The sequence below is a fragment of the Athene cunicularia genome (genome assembly GCF_003259725.1).
Source record: "Athene cunicularia isolate RWA chromosome 8 unlocalized genomic scaffold, athCun1 chr8_part1, whole genome shotgun sequence".
NCBI classification, from domain to species: domain Eukaryota; kingdom Metazoa; phylum Chordata; class Aves; order Strigiformes; family Strigidae; genus Athene; species Athene cunicularia.
In genome coordinates this window covers 21,424,147-21,446,939 of record NW_020799109.1, presented here as the reverse complement: position 1 = coordinate 21,446,939, position 22,793 = coordinate 21,424,147, and the positions used below count along the sequence as shown (strand labels likewise).

The window sequence follows — 22,793 nt, the reverse complement described above, 5'->3', positions numbered from 1 at the left end:
CCAGAAAAAAGTTCTGAACCAACAATAATTAAAAGTCTGAAGTTAGAAAAGTAAGTATCAGAATAAAACTGTAACTTGCCACAACTGCTCCTTAAGAAGAATGCTTTTTAGTAATACTATTTCTATCTGATTATTCCTTTCATTACTCGTTGTACTGCTTAGATACTATGATCTACATCAGAAAAAATGGTAGCTTGACTTCCTAGGCAAAAGCAGATGCAGGCACAAAGAACATTGTAAAAATCTCTTTGACAGTGGAAATGATGAAATATATTAATGAATTAGTAAGCCATCCTCACTGTAGCCTAAAGTCATCTATGTAGGGGATTAACAAAAAAAATCTGGTTTAGTTCTGTTTAACTAAACAGAACAGGGAGGTAATCAGTCAGAAATAAGTGCAGAAAAAAACAGAGCTGCTCAGACCAACATAAAACTTCTAGCCACATAGCTAGCCCTAACTGTTATTGTTCTGGTAATACTAAAGCTAGAATTTGCTATCATACATAAAGATTTGGTTCACTTCGTATGCATCAATTTGTGTTGGAAATACTATGTTGATGTGATGTCTGTTTCTTTAGAGAGAAGTAGAGGTAAAATTCCAACTTCTCTTTTGTAGTTTCTGAGAAAGATTTTACTGCCAAAAAAGCCACAAGTGAATACTAGTCACATTGTTCACTTCTAGTCCTTGTTCTATGAATTCAGATACACTGTGAAGCAAGGTGTCCCTCCACAGCACAGTAACAGGTTTTTTTCATATTGATAAAGTACTGTTCTATAAAGTGACTTTTCAAAAGCAGGATTAGCTGATGAGCACTGGTAGAAAGGTTTATTTCTGGGAAATCTTTCCAATTTTAACTTAAGTCATTGCCATAATTTTCTGCAAAAGCTAAAAATAAAAGCCTAAAAGTTACCTTAAGCTTATAAATAAACTTTGTCTTGTGGAACTTCTGAACACCTCATCACAACTAAGCCAGGTACATAGCTGTTCTTAGACACCTAAAGTGGCACTCCCAGGTACCAAAGCACACCACACTTGAAACTCTAGAAAATAACTTTGCTGTGGGGATTGTGTACCTTTTTTCGAACCATACATTGTACAGGTATTAGTGAGCACAGCATTTAATAAAATATCTTGTATTTTAAAATAATAATAAATTAATGATTCCAGAGGCAAATCTATAGACAAATTTTCACAGAAATGTGTACCAGGAAAAAACAGACAATTATTCTGAGGAGTTGTTATCAAAAAGGTAAGTTTGTCTGTATTTTAGTCAAGCTGTATAGAAGCTCTACTCTGAGGACAAACAATGCAGGCTAGAATATAAGATTACTTTAAGTCACTTCTTGATAAAAACTAAGGAGCTTTGTTTCACGATATGACTAAAGTAGAACAGCACTGGGAAAACTGCCTCAGGAAGTCCACACACAATATAAATCACAGTCAGACTTTCCATACCTTTCTAGACACAGGAACTCCTAAAATATCAAACCAATGTGACTAGAAGTGGAATACTCAGTCGATAAAAGACTCTGCAGACTTATTTTCTCAAAACATATCTGTAAACTACATATATCTATATCTAGCTAGCTCTTCATATACATAGATATTTTATAAAAAAAATCTGAGGAACAGTATAGTCTTAATGAGATTTCCTGGACAAATCCAAAATGAAAGCTAACATAATTCTTACTAAAAGCTACACAAAACATAGCAGAATTTGCAGTAAAAGATCAGTAATAACAAAGATGCCTCTTTGGCTCTTAGAGCTTGCTGCTCAACTCTTAGCCATGCAGATAGTTCATCTGTATGTGGACTTCTCTGGAAAGATTTCTACTTTGTTATAACTACAGGCTAGTAAATAATATGCATAGAGCTCTCTGGGTTAATGCCATTATTATGCAATAATATGCATAAAACTTTTTTTGGTGACACCGAGATATTGCTTATTACAGTGAGATTGTATTTTTGATGGTGATTTGCAGTATATTGTACAGTATAAGTACTGTAATAATAAGAAAAATAAAACATACTTTTTTCACGCAGCTTTTTCTTCTTCATAAATTGCGTCCCTCTAAAAAAGTACTTGAAAAATTATTTCATACTTAACACCTGTCTTGTACACTAGTAGGTAGCATTTTTTCTTACATTTTTAAAGAAGGGGTATCTCCTCATGCTCTTTGATTAAGTGGCCTGATATGGGGTCAATGGTGTAAACAGGAGGCTTTGCATGGGCTTCAATGATCAGGATTTGAGACAGAAATTTAAGACCTCTGTACAGAAGTGCTACCCCCAAAAATATACTTCTTTTCCCATTATCAGCATTAAAGATTTCTAATCAGTTATCATTAATCCTGCAATAATATTCTCATTGTAACTTTCCCTGAATTTAAGCTCATGGTGTGACTCATTGATGACTGACAAAGGAGAAAGCTCAAACCTTTGTTCACACAATAAGGCTTGGGTCCCAGGAAACATGTCTCCCATCATGCATTCCATTCAGAATTTCAACATCATCTTCTGCTATTGTAAAATCAAACACCTGTGGGAATGCATATATAGTTAACATCATGAACATAGAGAGAATCAGGAGTGTTTCTGTTATCTAAACTGATCAACATTCATTTAAATGGGAGGCAGAATTTTTCTATATTTTTTCTTCTAATAATTCTTCTTATATTTTGTCATAGACAAATATTTCATTAAACTGACAGGCTCCACTGGGTCTTTTGCTCCTTTTGTGACTCATTTTTATCTGTACACTGTTTTGTAGCACTCTGGCCTCAGGCAAGGGTCCAAGACAATGGTAGTATCAAAGCTGTTTTTGACAGCACTCTATACGGTCACCACCAGAGGTATATGAATACCCTGACAGCAATCCCACTGGAAACCTGAGCTCAGTATTTCACTTCTATCCCAACGTTCAGTTTTGAGTGTTACAGTTCTTTTCCTCAGAACTTTAGTTATAAAGAGAATTATTAGAACCCATCAGGACATTAACAAAGCTAGCAAGCCAAAGGCTCTATCTATCTTTTCTGTGTGCACTTAGACAAAACACTCATGGATCAGCTAAATACAGAAACAGACAGTGCTATAGTGCCTTAGTACTGACTCGAACTTGAAAGCAGTCACCTCTCTTCATGCATAGGCTCTTACATCCACCAACTCCTGTTGTGAGACTTGCAACATGAATGATGGTGTCAGTGTTTTCTTAGCAGGTGTCTTATTCAGACATTATCACTTCAGAAATGAAGTTGCTTTAAGTTGGTCTGTTGTCTTTGTCAGAGCTCCGCCATACTCAGTAAAAAGATCCTGTGGAGCCTGAACTGCTGCCAAATAAGCAACTCCCATCCTGCATTATCCAGCAATTACTGTCTGCTGAAATGACCCTTGTAGTCAAACCACAGTGCTCAAGTTTTTTAAACCTAAACCAGGGACCAGTCACAGAACTAGAAATACTACATGTTATGTTACGCTATATTATATTATATTATATACTGAGGGCTTAATGAAGTCCATGCTTTTACCAACTTGATTAGAGGTGGTAGGGACTCAGGCCAACACACTGGCACAGGGGAAAGAAAAAAAGAAAATAAAAGGGAGATGCAGTAACATTTGATAAGTGTGCCAGTTCTCCCCTCTTTCCATTTTAAGTGTTCAAAGTTTTGCTGCAATGCGTTCCTTCAGTTGTACAAAATTGTTAGGGCCATAAACTCTTTAAAAAATAGAATTAATCTGGATTTAAAATATTATTAGGGAAAATAAAATAGAAAGAATAAGGAAGGATTTTTAACCTGTTTTTGTTCTCTGATCTGGTTCACAATACAGTACCACAAACAGCTGTGCTTGTACCACAGAAGGCAGTGGGCATGTCAGAACAAACAGTCAAGGCCGGAGCTATATAAAGAGGCATAGCCACCAGAAGAAATCCTCATTACAAGTACATTGATTTACACCTACACACACATGCACACACAGTGATTTAATTAACAGACAGACATTTCCTATCTTGCAAATTTTCTTCTTGATTTGCCAAACAGTTCATACCCCTATGATATTTTGGGATGTAACAATCAGGTGGTTGTGGTTTCCCCTCCCCCAAAGCAAACACACTTTCAGATTAGAAAAATGGAGAGAAAAATGAAGTAATGAATTAAAAACATTTGGTATGAAAAGGAAATTTTAAAAGGGTGGAGGAATCATGCTGCCAGTCTTTATTCATTTCCCCACTTTTCTTTGTCCATCCCTTGTCTGCAAGTCAAGTAGAGGGAAGAAGGTAGGGGAACAGTCAGCTCTGGCAGGACTGTGATTTCCTTAGAAGGTCTCTATCTGGGACATCCCCAAGAGAGTTTTACAGCTTTCATACAGCATTGACCTACATGCCTATCGTAGAAAGGACCAAATCATAACTGGATTAGGATGTTCTACAATCAGCCAAGTAATAAATACAAATATTAATAATAAAAATCAACTATGAAAGGTCTTTTCTATGGATATCTTTTTGCATTCAGCAACTAGCTCTCCAGTTGATTTTTAAGATTTGTGAATTATGGTTTTCTGCTATATTGTATGCAACGTAAATATGTGATTTTATGGTACTGTAATTTGCCAATTTTAACTGAGTTGCCGCAATATAAAACTGGTATAGGAAAATAGGCAGGCAAACCAACGTATTAAAAACAGTAATTCAAATGTTAGTCAGACTTCAATGCATAATCAAATCTTACCTTGCAGTTTTCCTGTATCCTTTCTGCTTTTGTGGACTTTGGAATAGTGACAATCCCATTCTGAAAAACATAATGCTTCTCATCATTAAAATTTACATTGTTTCAAACAAAATAGCCTCCCTTCAAAACATTTCAAGAAATTCCTCGTGTCTTCTGAGGTTTCAATTTCATTTTTCAGAGGACACTGACATTTCTGTATGCTATTTTTAATTGCTGTTATACAGATGGTATTAAATTCCAACACAGATTATGTGATTTATGTCAATTTAATACACTATTTCACTGCTTACTATTTTGTGTTGAGCGACAGAAATGGAATGACGCCCCATACTGCTTGTAACATTTAGTCTGAAAACATCTCTTATTGGTGGCTCTTTTTATTCTCTACAGTCAGATTGTTTGCATATTTAAAATACTGCCATCCTTTGTGTACTACATTCCAAATTTCCAGTACAGCACAGTTAGTTCACACAGTATCAACATACTGACAGAAAAAAACCCTTTCTGTATAAATTCTGGTTTGATGCACAAACTCTGAATTCTTTGCATCTTTTTCCTGAGAGAGAAGACACGTTTTTTATTACCACCCTCCATTACCTGTATACTCCAGCGTATGCAAATCTGTGCTGGGGTTCTGCCGTATTTCTTTGCCAGCTGAGTGATACTAGGATGAGTGAGTGCTTCACCTTTGGCTAAAGGACAGTAGCCTTCAAAAACAATATCTCTGCTCCTACAATAATCGACCAGCTCCTGAGGTCTTTGGAAAGGGTGGTATTCAACCTTAGATAAATACAAGTAAATTTTTAGTAAAAACATTGAGAGTACATTTAGTAGTAAACATAATTGATAAATGAAAATATTTTTTCTCTTGTTTTAAAAATACAACATGAGTGAATTCACTGCTTCTGTGAGACAGATGTAAGTTACCAGTTTTAGGAGACATGCGAAGGATATTAATCCATAAGCATTTTGCTATTAATTGGCACAATAGTTTACCGATACTATTTTATGTTTCCCCCAGAAGTAAGGTGCATGGAGCAGTTGTCTTCCCTACCTGCAGTTGGACTTGCACTCTTCTGCTCTGTGTTTGAGAAATATATGTAAACGAATAGTGGAAGTCAGCATCAGGTCATTTTTACTGACAATTTGAGACTACCTTCCCTTTCCCAAATCTACTTCTTTTCCTGTTTCTTTACTAATGATCTTTAAGTTGCACAGGCCAGGGCAAGGGGGATGGGCACGAACTGAGTTTGTAAGAGACCAACCAGAACAATTTGCTTAGGATGAGGGCCTGACCTTGGAAGCAAAGCCTGTTGGCATGGATTGCACATGGAAAATCCTGTATTCTGTGTGTGGTGTCACCAATAGCTTACCCAGGGAAGTAATCACACTGTGGAATGAAGTGTGAAGGAGATCCTTTGTAGGAAGGAAGATCACAAATTGCCAAGAAGCAGTTAAAAGAGGAAAAGTAACAAGCTACAAAGACAGCTCTTGGAAGCAAAAGCAATCAGAAATTATTGGAAAGTAAGGATCTCAGAAGAGCCGCATATTCTGGCATGTAGCAAAAGCCAAAAGTATTTCTGTAACATTCCTTAATATGTTATTTAAATAAATATTTCACAGTTTATACATTGTAAGAAGCATACCTTCCTCTGCATTCAGATGAAAATGGGTAGTGTTTTCTTTTATAAAATACATAATCATGTGATATACTTTTGCAACTGGCCGTCACTGTTGTTCCAGTGATCTAACTCTTGCGCATTTTGAAGAAAAATACTCTTCTGAACAATTACCTCAACACATGGAATCTGGAAAGTTTCTTCTGCCACAAAGAGGACAAATGAACATTTCCTGTTTCTCATCTTTAGTACATGTTGTCTTTTCAGACAACAATAGCTGGGAACAATAGGCTGGCAGTCATTCAATATGGGCTAAGAAAAAACTGTGCCCCTCGAAGGCTGGGCTGAGTCAGCCTAAAGCTGCTATGATCTAAATTACTAGGCAGGCTCGGGAACAAGGTTCAAGCAGCAGACATCCATGTCTTCAACCTTTGATGTTTCTTGACCTTTGAGTAGTCTTTGTATTTCATGTTTATATGTGTAAGACCAGTGTTTAGGTCATACAGTTATTCACTTGTTTGCATCTGAGCTGACTAGAAAATATGCTCATTGTTTTTACGTAAAACTATAAGGAGAAAAAAGAGCAAGCAGGGTGTATTACTTGATTATTACAATACTACTAAGCAATTTTAGGAAACTTTCTTTACACCAAGTGTAACAAATAACATAGGCTAGAAAATATTAAATAAAAAATGATGTATATAAGATGAAATGCTGAAACCCTATGGCATCAGGTGGCTTATTCAGCATTTGCTACTAATATAACTGCAAGCAGAATTTACCTGCTGGTCTAACAAGATTTCTAGGCAGCACAGTTACAGGTTACTCCAGAAACTTTTAAAGCAAGACCAGCATGCTCAGATGTCACTTGCCTGCTTCACAAGCAGAATGCACAGCAACAACTGCTTCCCACCTGGGAAGATTATACTTTCTGCCTTTCACTGAATCAAGAGCCTCCCAAATTTTGTGAACTGAATGTTGGCACATGCAGCTGTGTGTTGGTAGCAGCAGGTATTTTTCTTCTTACATATATTGCTAAAATAATCAAATGCATAAAATAAGCACTTTTGAATTTATTTTTCATGTAAAAACTCTGGAAGGTTCTAGCAGTATCTGAATGCAAGGGACTAGCATCCTTAACTAGGAAAAGCATAGGGTGAGTGGCCAGCATGTGCTTCCCCTCAAAATATTTCCTACTTCCTGGCTTGCCCCACCCTTGCTAATTTAGTCACTAAACTTTTCTCTGGCAAGGGCTGTCCGTCATATGGTGGTTGAGGAAGATCTTGATCTTTTCTGGCACCCCACCCCAAATGATCTGTGTGTACAAACTGGCATTTGTTTAATAAAACAGTTTGTAGTTCACATTACAGAACTCTTCACAGCTGTTACTTGGTCAGCCACAGGGGAACTCAAGTAAGTGCTCGTTTTTTTACAACAGTCATAGCACAATGGGAAAAAGTTGAGCCCAATAACAATTCTGACACACAGACCTAGAGAGTCATACCTTGGATGATGGTATACAAAAGCCTTACTCTTTCCAACCTGCTGTGGGTTCTTTTCACCTGGTAGTTTCCCTGCATCTGTTTCAGTCAGTTTCTCAATGGGAATGCACAGTCTTACAAGTATTTCTCTTTATAAAACTGAAATACAAGCCTAGAAATGTTTTCTCTATAGAGTACAGTTTGGGTGAGTTTATGTACAAAAGTGTTGTTTCTTAATGCCTCTAAATACTAAAGCATGTTTCTACCTTGTACAAATCTACGTAACAGAACTTAACATATTAACTTATTCACAATATTACTAAATCTCTCGAGGCAATTACACAGTAATTTGTACTTCTATAAAAGTAGAAAAAATATTGATGAACATTCCTACATGAAATTCAGAGGAACTGTTATATTTGGGTTCAATGAAACACTTTATTAAATGAAACATATATTAAATTCTTATAAAATGTAAATTTTTTTGCCCTTAATGAGTGACAGACATAAGAGCCTTCAAAGTCTTAAGCATAAATCCAAACTTACTACTGCCAAGTCTTTACAAACTCTTGAATACAAACCTGTAACTTCTAGGGTGTAGGTTTCATTCTACATGATGCTAGAATAAAAATATTTATCATCATTTTACAGTGTTTAACAGTATTTTTAATGGTAGATTGTAATTTTTAAAAGTGCTTGCTTACTATTAAATAACATATAACAATATGTTAACAATAACATATTCTTGAAAAGACAGGCCTTTCCCACTTCTTTAAAAGCCACGATGGTTATGTTTTTGTTTTTGTTTTTGTTTTTTCCAGGACCCAAGAAGAGAGGAAGTATTTACAACTTGGTTTGTAAAATAGAAACACTTGTTACTACCTGGCTTGCAAAGACTATAAAAATCTAATAAAGAACCTCTTTTCTCCTGCCTTCCTACTTCCTCCTCTTCACAAAAACCTCTAACTTTCAGTTTTAACATCATAAAAACTTGGAATTGTAAGAACACCCTAAATTATTTATGCAAATTTAACATAGCTAAGAGGGAAGTGATTTTCCTTCACTTGTTTCTTAAATATTTAGACTTTGTATACAATGATTGTTTGCAAATGTTTTGTATTTAGAAATAAGTTAATTGAAAGAGTATGCTATTTGATACGTAAGTATAGCAAACATCTTTTGTATTATAAATCCTGGACAGTGAAGTAAGAATTCTGTACAGCACTTCCATTCCCAATTTAAAGAATTCATTTGTTAATTGATAAAGCCTAAGTAATCTCACCATCAGACTCAGCAACTCTCCAACACTAAGCAAGAAACAGAATAAATACTCTTTTGAGGATAACCTGAACTATGGTTTATAAGATTCCTGCAACTCTAAAAAGTGTAAATGAATGCTATATCAAAACTGTTCAAAGTGGAGCAGTTTGCCATCATTACTGGTACAGTAGGACTGGTAACATTTTGAAACACACACACAAAAAAAGGAGGAATTTTCTAAACAAACCCAAGATTAATTATTTTTTCCTTGCAGTGATTTAGTAGAACACTGAAAGGATATTCTCATTTAACAGACATTAACAACTTATGCCAAACTTAAGTAAGACTGAAGATATGTATTTCTTACTCAATTTCACAGTTGAACCTTAGCAAACTCACCCATTCTTAAACAGTCACCAACCTGCCCGTCTTAAGACATATTTCAGTGGCTTAGTTTATGTAAATTGAACATTACTCATAGTTGTCCTTCAGTAACCTTTAGTCTAGTGGACAGCAAAAATCAGAGATGTTAGATCATGACATTCACTTCTAAGCAATCTTTTTATGGCTGTTTATGACATTAAACCACAAACAGCTGCCAGAAATCCTCACACTTGTACAGAAGGGAAAAGCATGTGCCTCCACTTCATCCATGTTAGCATAAGCACACTTTCACTGTCAGGAGGTGGTAGGAATGGGAGCATGAACTTCCGGCACAGCTGTGGGCCGAAAAATGCAACAAGGCAATAGTTGTCATAGTCCTGGAAGTCTGCTGATGTGTAGGTGGCCATTTTTTATCTGCCTAGGGCAGCAAAAAAAATTTGCCAGGGCTCTCACAGCACCTTCCTAAATGAGAAGTTCACTGAATTTAATGTGATCTTGAAATACAAATATGAAATAAGGCAGGGGAGCAAGGGAAAAAGCACCCTTGCATGGATATGTTATCACCTGAGGCTTTCAATGTTGCTTAGACGAATTATATGTAGTACTTGAGCACAGACTCTCCAAAATCTTGTTCACTCTGAAGATGTTAAATGTTCAGTGCACCTTGAATTTTATTTCTAAGTTAGTTTATCATCAAAAACTGACACATAGACCATTTGTTTGTGCCTTAAAACTGGCCACAAGCAAGCAGCCTGAGAAAAACTGGGGAAAGGAGGAAGGACTTTGCCCCCACCTCCCCACCCTCGCATCAGGTCATATTCCTGAATGGTTTTCAAAATATAGATAGAAATGGAAGAGAAGAAACTGTATGACTAAGGCTAGTTTGGGTGTAGTCTTTCAGGTTTAGGGGTGGGGAAGAGATTATTAACCAAAAAACCCAAAGCAAAAACCCAAACCCAGATACTTTAAATATATTTAATCCACTCACCTGATTAACATGTGGAGTAATCACACAGTCTTCCTTTAGTTGCTCAAGATGACTGATAAGAAAGTTGCTTACACCAATTGATCTACACAAACCTAATGAGAAACAGAACAAGAAGTCGTTTTGGGGCAATCCTAATTATTTGGGAGGACTTGAAAAATACTGCTTTCAAGAGACAAAACGATTGTACGCATAATTTCTGTATAGTAAAATACTGCAAAGAAAAACAGAAAACCAGCACCAAAATCTAGTTTGACAGTATTATCTGAAAGCATCATTTGTCAGTCACACTAGGAAATAATTTTATAATCTAAACACACTGGAAACTCCCCAGTGTATAAAAAGTCCAGGCTAAATTCTGGGAAAGGCTAATGTAGTATAAGCAAAGAACAATTGGACTCCACCAGAATGAAAAGGAGGAAATAGTGTTCTGAGCAGCTTGCCAAAACTAAAGAAAAGTGGAACATTTGCTGAAGACTAATAAGGTGTGAGCAATACAACACAAGGACATGCAGCCCAAATGAACTCTGTAGCACTGCTTACACATTTCTATCAGATCATTACAAGACATTAAATAGAACTCAGTATAAAATCTTCAATTAAGCGAGCAGTATCTAACAAGAATCAAGAAGCTTAAAAGCTTAAAAATATAGCTAGATTTCTCAGCTCCTGTTGACATGCAAATACAAGTTAAATGGCATAAAAGTCATACAAAGGTTATTTTTTTTAAGTGCACACTTAAGTGTATAAATTAAGTGCTGACAGTCCTGAAATCAGATGTTTTCCTTCAAGCCTCAGATATGATAAAGCACAAGCCCCTGTATTGGCCTGCCACCACCCCTCAACTCTGGCTCATCTTTGATAGTTTGGTCTTTATTCTGTGCTAAACACAGCTAATAGCGAAACCAAATGTGGTCAGGCTAGTAGGGGTCTCCTTAGGCTGTGGATTCTGTGGATTATGAATCTGACTCACTTCTTCAGTGTGTGAACTTCATCTTGATTGACTTAATCTGAATTTCAATCTGTAACTCTGCAGATGGAAAGTCTGTCCCAAGGTGTGTGAAAACCAAAGTCCAATCAGTATTGTTAACCCAGTATTTGTGCTGGCCAATTCTATATAATGTATATGCATGTGCTTATCTATATACATGCATACAAGTATCTACAGCAAAAATTAAAGTAATTAAGCAAAAAGTTATACTGTTATTTTTTTTTCAGAAAAAAAAAAAAGAAAAAGTCATTGGGTAATTTCAGCCATTCAATGTCAAAGGAATGATTTCTGGACTGAAACTGCCCTCATTCCACAGTTACAGTCACTACTTTCTTGAGGTCAGCAGGGACCTATGTGGAGCCACCTTGATTTGTAGCTGGAATACAGACACATAAAAAGTACTTATTAATGCAACTGAGAGACATGAATACATTAAAAAGAACTTCACCTGAAGCAAAAGCTAACAAAGAAGATGGAGAAAAAAAGTACTAACCAAGTACTTATTCCTAAAATGCATGGTTTATGTATAAAAAACCCCAAATTGCAAGTAGGCTATAAATTGCCATACAAAAATATGAGCTACAAGGTTACAAAGTATATTGAATTTGCAGATCAGATTTACCTGGACAAAACAAAGAAATTAATTTTTTCTAGTCTTTTATGAAATTCTGTAAGTGAAGTTACAGTTTATTGCTATTATGAACAGATTGTTAAAGCCCTGAAAACCATCAGTTTTGCATTAGAAAAGCCACTAACTGTATAAATACAGGCAATATGAATGCTTTGTTACTTTTACATATTTTAGCAGCACAAGCAGATAAGATGCACAGCAGCAAAACCTGCACACATACAATCACTTTTTAATGTGGTTTCTTCTGTAGAATACAAAAAGGAGAAAACCCCCCAACCATTAACAACTAAAATGCTAGACAGCTTTCCTTACAGAAATTATAAGTTAAAGATGTATAATATAGTTAGGTTATAACCTGCACTATAGCAATTTGAATAATTTGTATGTAATCTCCCAGGAGCAAAACCTGAGCTTCTGACTTTTACTGATAAACAACACTGGAGTGTCAACACTAATAAAATCATTATGCCAAAGAAGTCAGAAAAACACCTGCAGTTTTAAAACAATGGGGAACCAAAATATTATACTCTATTGTTGAAAGCTAAGGAGTTACAAAAAACATGCTGTTATTGCCCTTGAAGAATAAAGCTTTAATTTCAGGCTGAAATAAAACAAAACTCAATCACAGACATAAAAGATGAAAGGGCTTATTAAACTTGTCCACTTCCACATGAAGATTCCATTTTTTTTACCCTACAGTATATTTTTAAGATGCTTTGCTTCTAGCATACCTCTCATATGAGACTTTGAAGTCTGTTCCATAGTCCCATTGCATTCACTGGGAAGTTTTTTGTTAGGTTTCCCATCAAGAAATTTCAGGCCAGTTATGTTTTGTCTTAAAAGTCATCTGAGTCACTCCTATTAAAATCAATATTATGGTATTCCTGTATTTAGAGTGATGTCACACAGAGAAAGCTAAATTCAAAATTGCCAAGAAAGTAAAAGTTTTCCCAGACAACAGAGAAACAATAATTAGAATTACAATGTTTTTGTGGAACCAGCATTTCTTAACACGGTTTTGGGTTTATTTGTCTGTTTGCTTTTGTTTGTTGTTTGGGTTTTTTTTGTTGTGTGGTTTTGTTTTTTGGTTTGGGGGGGGGGTTGGTTGGTTTTGTTTTTTGTTGTTAAAAGGAATACAGCTAAAACATTTAATTTTCATTAAATCCACATATTTTGTTTTGGTAAAGTAAGAACCCTTTGTTTCAACTTAATGACTTTGGTTTTAGTTACAGTCTAAAGTGTTTTGACTTTTGTATTAAAAATACAATAAATATGAAAACAATTGCACAGCCTGACTGTATTAAAAAATCTTATTTCAATGCATGGTCAATGCATGGTGGAAACATGAATTCAAAATACTGGAATTTCCTGAAAAATAAAGTCTAAATTTCAGCAGTCAATCAATGGATTCTACTCTAGAGCACTGCTTACATATGCTTGATGGAAGATTAACCGTTTCTCTGCATTGTACAAATCTGGGAAAGACTGTCTTAAAGCAAAAAATTATTCAGAATTATTTCCACATTTACATTGCCTGGGTTATTTCCTAAGAATGAAGAAATAGAAAATGATGGATAAGAAAATGAAGCTCTGGTTAGCTCCTGGGCCTTTTCTGACAGACCAACACTTGTGACTATGTATATCAAACAAGATCCATGAAATGATCACATCAGCAGTAGAAATAAAAAAATTACATATTGAGAAACTTGCGTAAAAGGGTCCTGACTCCCTGCCTTGAAGCAACTGGGGTGGGCACATTTCCTTATATTTCCCCTCTCACAAGCTCCGACAGAGGTGGGTTACACAGAGTTTGTGCCACAGGTCTCAAAACCACTACAATGCTCTTGGAAAGGGCGAAAAAAAACTATTTACTTTCAATTTAATACCTGTTTAGTGTGCTTAAAAATCCCATTTCAGACAATCCCGGTGTAATTCATGGCTTAGCTGTTGTAACAGCAGGTGGTTTTAAAGTCGATACTTCTTTTTAACTTAACCAGTTTAACTAGTCCTGAAGTTCACGTCTTCTGCGGTAAAAATTCGCAACATGCTAGCTGGAATTCCTCTAGGAACTACAACTTTTAAAAGATACATTTATACTGCCTTATTTACAAAGTCACAGAGCTTTGACTGAGGTAGAGAAAGCATCCTTCTTATCTGCTTGAGGAAATGAGTGGTTTGGCCCCTATGAAGCACATTTTGAGAAAGCATCAGGTGCAATAAACACAGAGTTTGCAATTCCCCATTATTCTCCCAAAGCTTGCTGAGGCTTTGTCCTACTCCTTGTGACTCTGACTTCACAGGCTTGAAGGAAAACTTGGCAACGATGCTTCTTCTACTCATGCTAAAAATTGACTGACCACAATGGTGGACAGAAATTTTGATCCAGCTTTGAAAAACTATCATGAAACTCTGCAAGACACATTAGAAAACATATTGGCAAAATAATGGTTGATTATAATGGAAAAAAAACATTAGTATCTTCTCTGTTCTACATAAAACAATCTTGGCCTCCATCACACCAGCAGCTTCACAACACTGGATTACTCCCAGCTGCTGTGAGGCGATACATCATGCTAATGGACTGGTTTGCAATGTAGTTGCATATCAAGCTTAAAGCATTTTTTTTTTCTTATGGCAACCTAGAGAATGATTGGGGTTTTTTTCCTTTACTTAGTATAATATCAAATTATACAAAGTTTGATGGACACTGTTAGCCTTGCAACAAAAAAGCATAAATATACAGTCTTGGCACCACAACATTGTTTTATTACAATAGTGAGCCTTATCTTTCTCTAGCACTACTATGGACTGTTATCAAACTTCTAAATACCCTCTGGAATATTAAATGTACAAAGTTCAGATCAAAAAGGTTTTTTAAAATGACAAAACTGGATACTGGGTTTGTGGAGCCCATTTTCCTCCCCCTCCCTGCTGCTCTACATGAGTCAGAGCAAGGGAGAATTCCCACGTCCAGTGAACAGTGCCCATTTTGTTATATCTTCTATTCAGGCCACAGAATAAAAACACAGACAGATCCACTTTTCACAAGAGGTCAACTGCAGTAACTGTATCTTTATTAAAGGAGGTTACACAGGTTGGAAAGGTCTACATGCTCTCCGATACGCATGCTAAGAACTTCTCTGTGGGTAAATGGTATTACACAGAGAAACCAGCTAAGATTTGATTTCAGTGCAGCTTGCTAAATCAGAGCTATAGGCCAAGTGTGCCCCACATGCAGCCAAAGCCTTGATAAAGCAGATGACTCTTAGACAGAAGCAATAAGGAATTAAGTTCTAAATCTATGAAATAATACTTGTTCCCATTTCATAGACTAAAACACATTGACACCAAAAGGCTAAGTGTCCTGCCTAAGACACACAGGAAGACTGTAACAAAACTGAAAACACAAAAATCATGCTTCCTCCCCCAAAGGATTTCTTTTTATCCTATTCATTACCACAGTATAGGTGCTTATCTGCCTTAAAATTACTTTCCTGCTACTACAGATGACAACTCCTGCTACAGATCACCTGTGAACCATGATAAACTGTGAGGACAACAGGAGAGAGGAGGCTTGAGTAGAAGTCAAATTGTCAACTGTGACTGAAGACTCATTATAACCACTCAGTTTACACTACTGTTAAATGGCTAAATAGTGTAATGCAGAAATACTAGCTTAATGTATGTATTCTGTCTCTTTGACCCTGGCTGCTCATTCTCACTACTTCGATGAAGCACTCTCTTAGTTAGGCTGACATTTTCCCCCCCGCCTCAAGTTCACATTATAGACCAGATCACATTTAAAAAATCCATCCAAAAGGCTGTTTGTCTGGTTGTTGTCAGAACTGAATCAATTTCCACAATACTCTTAGAGATTTTCCTTTCTCTTATGTCAGTTTAAAGCATGTAGAATCACACAGGTTTATAAAACAGCTGAAAATACATTTTTATATCTAGAACATTCTGCAGCTGCTCACAAACAGCTGGGCAATCAAAACTGCAAAAGCAACATGGTAGATAATCAATCCTATTATACCTTAAGTCAATATTGCCATCACACACTATGCTGTGAAAATATGGTCAAAATTATCAGCAGCTCAATACATACCCTTAAAACTGGCGCTTTGAAAGTATTATGGAGAGTGCATAGTTAGATTCTAAATAATTTACCCCCCACCCCCCATGTAACTATGATGCCACAGTTTCCTGAACTGGGATACTTTTTGGATTTCCCTATCAGAGGGGATAATGATTCCTAACTGGTATGAATAAGAGCAACCTGACTGATGTCAATAAAGCAATACTGATTTACAATGGCTAAGAAACTAAGATTCAAGCTAATAAGCTTAAATTCAACATATGCAAATCAGATAAATGATATCTTTTTCCAAATCATGTACAGCATTTATTGAGTCAAAAAAGTTATTTCAGACAAGAACTTTCCTTTGAAATGTATTTCAGCATCGCCTTATTCCCCAGAGTTCTTGTGTTCACACTGGGACCTCTAGGCACTTGTGTGGGTACAAAAATGTGTACATTTGCTTTAAGTAAGCTAAGTAAAAAAATTTTAACAAAAAAGATTCACTTGCTAGTAAAAAAAGCACAAACCACACACTGTAATAAATAATGAAACAAAGAAGTCTGAGGGCTTAGTTTTACACTTAGAATTACCCATTAAGTCCTAAAAAAAGCAAAAAAGAGAGCAAAACATAACAAATGAGGATAGACATTCATGCGTTTAGATTTGTTCCCACTTTTACATCTGCACCAAAATGACTTACTTATTACAATTTCTTATTCTTAAATAAGATACTGCACATTATGAAGACGTCTTTATGAACTTTAGCAGATATATATAATTTTTTTTTTTTTTGCATACGTCTTTAATTGCTGTCTTATCTGATCAACAGGGTGTGGTGCAACCAACATCCTCACCAACTGCAACCACCTTCAACCTATGGAAACACACCTCTGAACTGCATTTCTGATAATAACAAGCCCATGAGACATCTTAATTTGTACAGAGAGAATACTAAAGATAATGTGAAAAAGAGGTGTTGCTAAGAAAATCGGTTACTTGCTTTTACTTATTAAAACTTTAGTGCAACTTACACATGCACATTCACATATGACTTCTACCAACATAAACACAAGACAAACATTTTCTGGAGCTGTAACACAAATGTTTGAATTGTCAGTTGTTCCATCATTTGACAATATAAGCATAGATCTAAAGTAATGTTTCAGTCACCTAGGAAAGGATGTACTAGAAATTTGTGCCACCTACACAAAAAAATATATTCGGTTTACTGAATCCTCACTCATACTTTTAAGAACTGATAGAAAGTGGAGGAAGAAAAGATGATGATTGAACTGGTCTCTGCCCAAAGATGAAAAAGATAAGACTATTGTTAAGGTTAATTAGATTTCTTCTCTCATTTGAAATTAAGCAAACCACAACTTTTTTTCCAAGAACATAGTGACACAGCTTCAATTATTGGGTTAAACAATTTCTGGTACTTTATGGGACTCTTCAAATCATGCACAAAGAGTATTTAACATATTAATGGAATAATTGTATTTATTTTGAAGACCATTTCTCTATGTTTAACAAAATCATATAACACATTAAGGAATTTCTGATGCAAGCATGAATATTTCATGTAAGCATAAGCTGTGCTGTTTACACTAAAAAGATAAACAAAAAACTTTACTCTTAGTAAAATGGCACAGATTCCCAGTGGGTTCTAAACCCAGAACAACCACCACGTTATTACTCTTGCCAACTTCAGGCAAAATCTGGCTGGAAGCCCTCATTCTTCCCAGCATTTTTAGAGAGAGGGACAAGTAATCATGTGCATGTGTGTATGAAAAGCTTGCCGAGATGATGGGCTAGCCACAATGACAAAATCAAGGTCATTAAAGACACTGCATATGGAAAGGGTCATTTTGCTAGAACAGACCAATTATCAGTGAGCATATATAATGACTATTCATGATGTCAAAGCAGCTTGCCACACTGCTTTCATCTGCCAGCAGACAAATGCCTATACAAGCATATTGCAGCTGTCAAGGGAATATTTGACTCAATGTATGTATCTTGGAATGGGTTCTGTAGGCTGTCTGGCCTCTGTCTTGAGGTATTGGAGAAGATAATTCCACAAAATGACAATGTATGAAACCATAAAAATTCAAACCATAGCCTTGATATTACAAGAATCCTAGCTGGTTTCAGCTGTTACAACAGAAAGAACCAGTTATTATACACAAATGTCTCACTGACCAAAATTAAGTATTTTTTCTCCCTTTTCCCTCAGCACTGTTTATGCCATAACTCTTTAAAGGAAAATATGTATTCAAGATGCTGAACAAAGACAGATGTCTAGAATTCTCTGCCTCTCAGCACTGCCATACAGATAGAAACCTCTTTACTCTGACTGAGACCTTAAGACAGATGCATACAACAATGGAGTCACCTGGCTCCCTGCTCCTGTGAAACAGCTCCAGTCAAACTGCAACAGCTTAACAAGTCACAGACAATAACAAAAAAGAAAAAATGCTACATTCTCAGACATAACAGCATTTAAAGTAACTAATTCTTGAAACTGTATCATTTTCCTTGGCTAGTAGAAATCAGTTTAATAATATCTTTCCTACTATGAATAGAGAATTATCAGGTTTCTCTATCAGAAGTCACCCAGCATTTTCAAATGGGTGAATTTTTTCAAATTTTTAGTGCAGATAGTGCTTTTATCCTGTACTGTCAGGTACACATTACAATGCTAAAAAAAAGTAAATAAAATAATTATCCTCCCCCATTCAATTGCTCCTAATTCTCAACATAAAGAAGCTACAATGACTGATCAGTGGAAATTGCTGCAGTTCCTCCGGAGCTTTTCTATTAAAAAACCTTCTGAACACTTGGGCTGACTACCAGGACCAGGTGCAGAATTCTGCACCTGGTCTTGGTAGTCAGCTGCCATAAGAGATGGCACAATTCCCTCTGGAAGCAAGGTCAGGCCTAAACATATGCAAATCCTAAAGACTTACGGATGACAAAAGACTGCAAGACAAAATAGAAATCTCTGCACCAAATCCTTTCTTAACTAGCATGCGAAAGTCTTGTGAATCAAGCAGTGTTATAATTAATTAATATGATAAATAAGTGTTCTAATACACTTTCTGTATGATTTGGGGAAATGTACATACAATTTGTAATGTTTCATTCATGTTATAGGATGATACAATTGCTATAGGTTTGTATACCACTGTAAGTATTTATCTACCTTTGTTGACCAGGACTGTATGACATTTTTACCCAGAAAGATATTAAGGGAAAACCAACAAGTTTAATGACTGAGCTCTGGCTATGCAACAAGAAAACTAAAAAAAGCAAACTAAAAGTATAGCTTTGCCTTATTTGTAGGGAAAAAAAAATACAAATTTCAGGTAAAAGAGGTAAAGATGGTCATTGGATTTCTAGTGGACTCCAAGAAACATACTGGAGCCAGGAGAAAATAAAAGATGAGTATGTTTAGCCAAAGATGTAGCTCAAGGGCAAACCAGAAAGATCCAGGACCATGTTCCAGTCACAAACCAGAGGGATTAAAACACCTGAAGGAGGTAAAACTTTCAGTTTGTGTTGTTTTCACATAGAAAATAAATGTATTATCTCATACTGTTACAGTAAAGGACAACAGTGGCTTCAGAATCTCTGCAAGTGGTTCTGGGCATGTTCTCACATCTGTCATGGTCTCCCTCATGAAAATCTCAAGAGAAATGTCCAGGATTCTGGGAAATTGTTATTAAGGTAAAGTGAGATCTTGAGATAGCTGCTCAGTTGCATTATGCAGTTGAACAGTGGATTCAAGCACATGGATGAGAGTGCTAAAATGTGAAACCTGCTTTCAAGTGTGTTCCTGAGACCCCAGGCTTGGGGCAGTAACCAGATTTTGTTTAGTTTTCAAAGATATAAAGCACATTGGATCCAAGGAACGCAGTCCAAATCTTCAGTATGGCAAAAGAAATCAACTGGAGAGGGTAACCAGATCTATAACAAATACTATTCAGATTCTCATTTTAAGTTGTTCATGTTTCCAGTTCAAATCGTATCAGAACAAAAGATTCTTTTGAAAAACATTAACCTCAAATTCCTTTTGATGAAATACAAAAACAGTATAGTGGTTAAGCCACAGTGGGAATTTTTCACTGATAGTAAAGGTTCTCTCACGTCACCTGAATCTATTATTTTCTGAGAATATTCTGATGTTACAGCCCAACTCCAAGCCTTCACTCAGAGTATATGTAGGAAGTACTACTAAGCAATCAAGCATGAATAAACAGTAAGTTTAAGGATGCCCACACATCCCAATGAATGCACATCTGCCAGTTTACACACCAATTTCACTGGCATACGCTGCGTTCAAATAACAATAAACGTTTTTTCTACAGGCAGAGGTACTTAGGAGTCTACTAAAACTGTACGCATTATAATCTGAGGTTTTTTACCTTTTTATGCAAGTTTCCTGTTCTCCAAAATATTTATTTTAATAATTTTGACAAACAGGTTTTGGGGTTTTGGTTGTTTTTTTGTTTTTTTAATCCTGTCACACAGAGTTTTTATTATCTGGGGGAAGAGTCTTACAAATTAGTGTGTGTTGACCTGGACAGAAGCACGGACCCAGAACCTCTGGTTTCTCCTCAGTTAGCTGAGTGAGAAGATACTTCAGAAGAGAAGCCCTGCAATTTGTGCTACTGCAGTCCTGTGTCTTAGGTGCTATGTGGTGTCTCTCAGATCAACCTCATTGAATCTAGCTTTGTAGACATGACCTAAAAAAAAATTATCTCAAAGCTATGAATGTAGATGAAGTTGGGATTTTGCTTGTGCTGACTTCTGACCAGTGTGATCAATCTAAAACTTAATACAGTCTTAAAAAAACGCTGCATTAAAGACTTTTACAGTCTCAGGTACTAACAATTTATTTACCCTCCTTCTAAGGCAATCGATAGTAACAATAAAAAAGACTATTAATAATTTACATTATTTTAAAATATTTCTTGCCCCAGGTAAATGGAATTTTTCAGAATAAATATTAAACTGGATTTAAATTTAAGTTGAAAGAATGAGGTTTTCAAATATCTGCACTCAAATAATCTGTGAATACAGAGAAGTGATTAAAGAAAATATTGAGATCTTTTAACCATCTCATAAGTCTCCTGCAGACAGATATGCACTATCAGTCCCATTTTTTTCTACAGAGAACAGTGTCACTGTGCTTTCAGACACTCTTCAACATGGACACAGCTAGTTGCTAAACCCATTATCAAGTTGAATAATTTTAATATTTCCTTTGTGAATTGACTGCAGAAGCATATTATTCATTTAAATGGTCAATCCTTAAATGTGAAGTTTTTAGTTTCTACTAAGTTTTTTTTCAGAATAAACATTTTAAAAAAAAAAAAAAAGTAACAGGATTGCAAACAGGAATCAATGACTACCAGAACCAACATAAAGTTCAGAGAAGACAAAGTCACTTGTTTAGTATAGAACTTACAATTTTTTCCCCAGTAAATGAAGATGACTTTTTTCCCCCCTCAAGTAAGGATTCTGACCAAATCCTATCTTCAATTAGGCTAACATGTTGCTCACATAACACACAGAAAGTCACAAAGATAGGCAGCAAGTGTTTAATCTGCAGTGGAAAGCCTAGTGGTTAACCATGCAAACAAATTATTTAACATTTTCCTCAGGAATCATTGCATTTCCATCTCCAGAGTGGTTAACATCTGCGTGTCATTTCAGTAACACATAGTTATGGTCAGAACATCCAGAGTGTGTATCACCTAAAGCAAAAATGTGGAGGTTAATGTTTTAAGGCACTTGATTCAACCAGACTAATAAATTTTCCTTCCCCTGTAGATGATCTAAGTGAGGTCATTTAGACAACCAGAGCTGGGAAACTTACACTCAACTAAATGAATCATGCATCTAGAGAATGCTTAAATTCAGAAAAAGACTGAGGGTAGCAACATGCAAATTGACAAAACTACTGAAGAAATGCAATTACAGAAAAAACAAATATAACATGGGATGTCTGTAAAGAGATATCAAGCACAGGAACAAAAAAATAACAGTAATTTTTCCTCTGCCTATGAGGCCAGCAATAATGTTTCCAGTGTCTTACTGGAAGACCACTGAATAGCTCTTAGTCTTTCCCATTAGGAAGATTATATAGAGACAAAGAGTTGTAAAACACAGGAAAGATCACAAACACACATGCAAAAGCAGAATAAAGCCAATAGGGTAGGAATAATAATAATAGAAGGTGAAAATACAATCTGTTTGCACAAATTAGGATGGCATATCTAGGCACAAATGACATGCGCTAATGTAAATACTCATCAGAAAAAAACTTCTCAACTGAAAGATGAAGTACTTTGTCAGATAATCCATCTTTGAACTTACACCTCATTGTTACTTTGAAATATTAGGTCGGTGTACTGAATGTTGTAATCCCTTACGTGGCAGAAAACACTTTTTGCAACTTCCCTTATGCTTAATATAAAAAGCAACAACAAAAGATGTATCAAAGATAATTTACTTCTGTGTTTCCAGAGTGAGACCAAAAGTAACTGAAGGGTTGAAATAAGAGAACAGGTTTGTTTATTGCTCTGATAAAACTGGTAGTGCCACTCAGTCTGTAATTGCCTTTGTACA

The 22,793-nt window shown here is 35.8% G+C and overlaps 1 protein-coding gene across 1 annotated transcript in view; it reads right to left on the bottom strand.

Moving 5' to 3' along the window:
• The window catches only part of LOC113482872 (glyoxal reductase-like), a 50,635-nt gene that overhangs the window by 3,481 nt on the left and 24,361 nt on the right, over window positions 1-22,793 (bottom strand). Inside the window, exons 5-8 of the mRNA XM_026853966.1 lie at window positions 10,458-10,549; window positions 5,323-5,505; window positions 4,726-4,785; window positions 2,439-2,540 (exon numbers count right to left, since the gene is read on the bottom strand). Of these exons, the coding sequence (XP_026709767.1) occupies window positions 2,445-2,540; window positions 4,726-4,785; window positions 5,323-5,505; window positions 10,458-10,549 (431 nt within the window). The 3' untranslated portion in view covers window positions 2,439-2,444. The remainder of the gene's footprint in view (window positions 1-2,438; window positions 2,541-4,725; window positions 4,786-5,322; window positions 5,506-10,457; window positions 10,550-22,793) is intronic.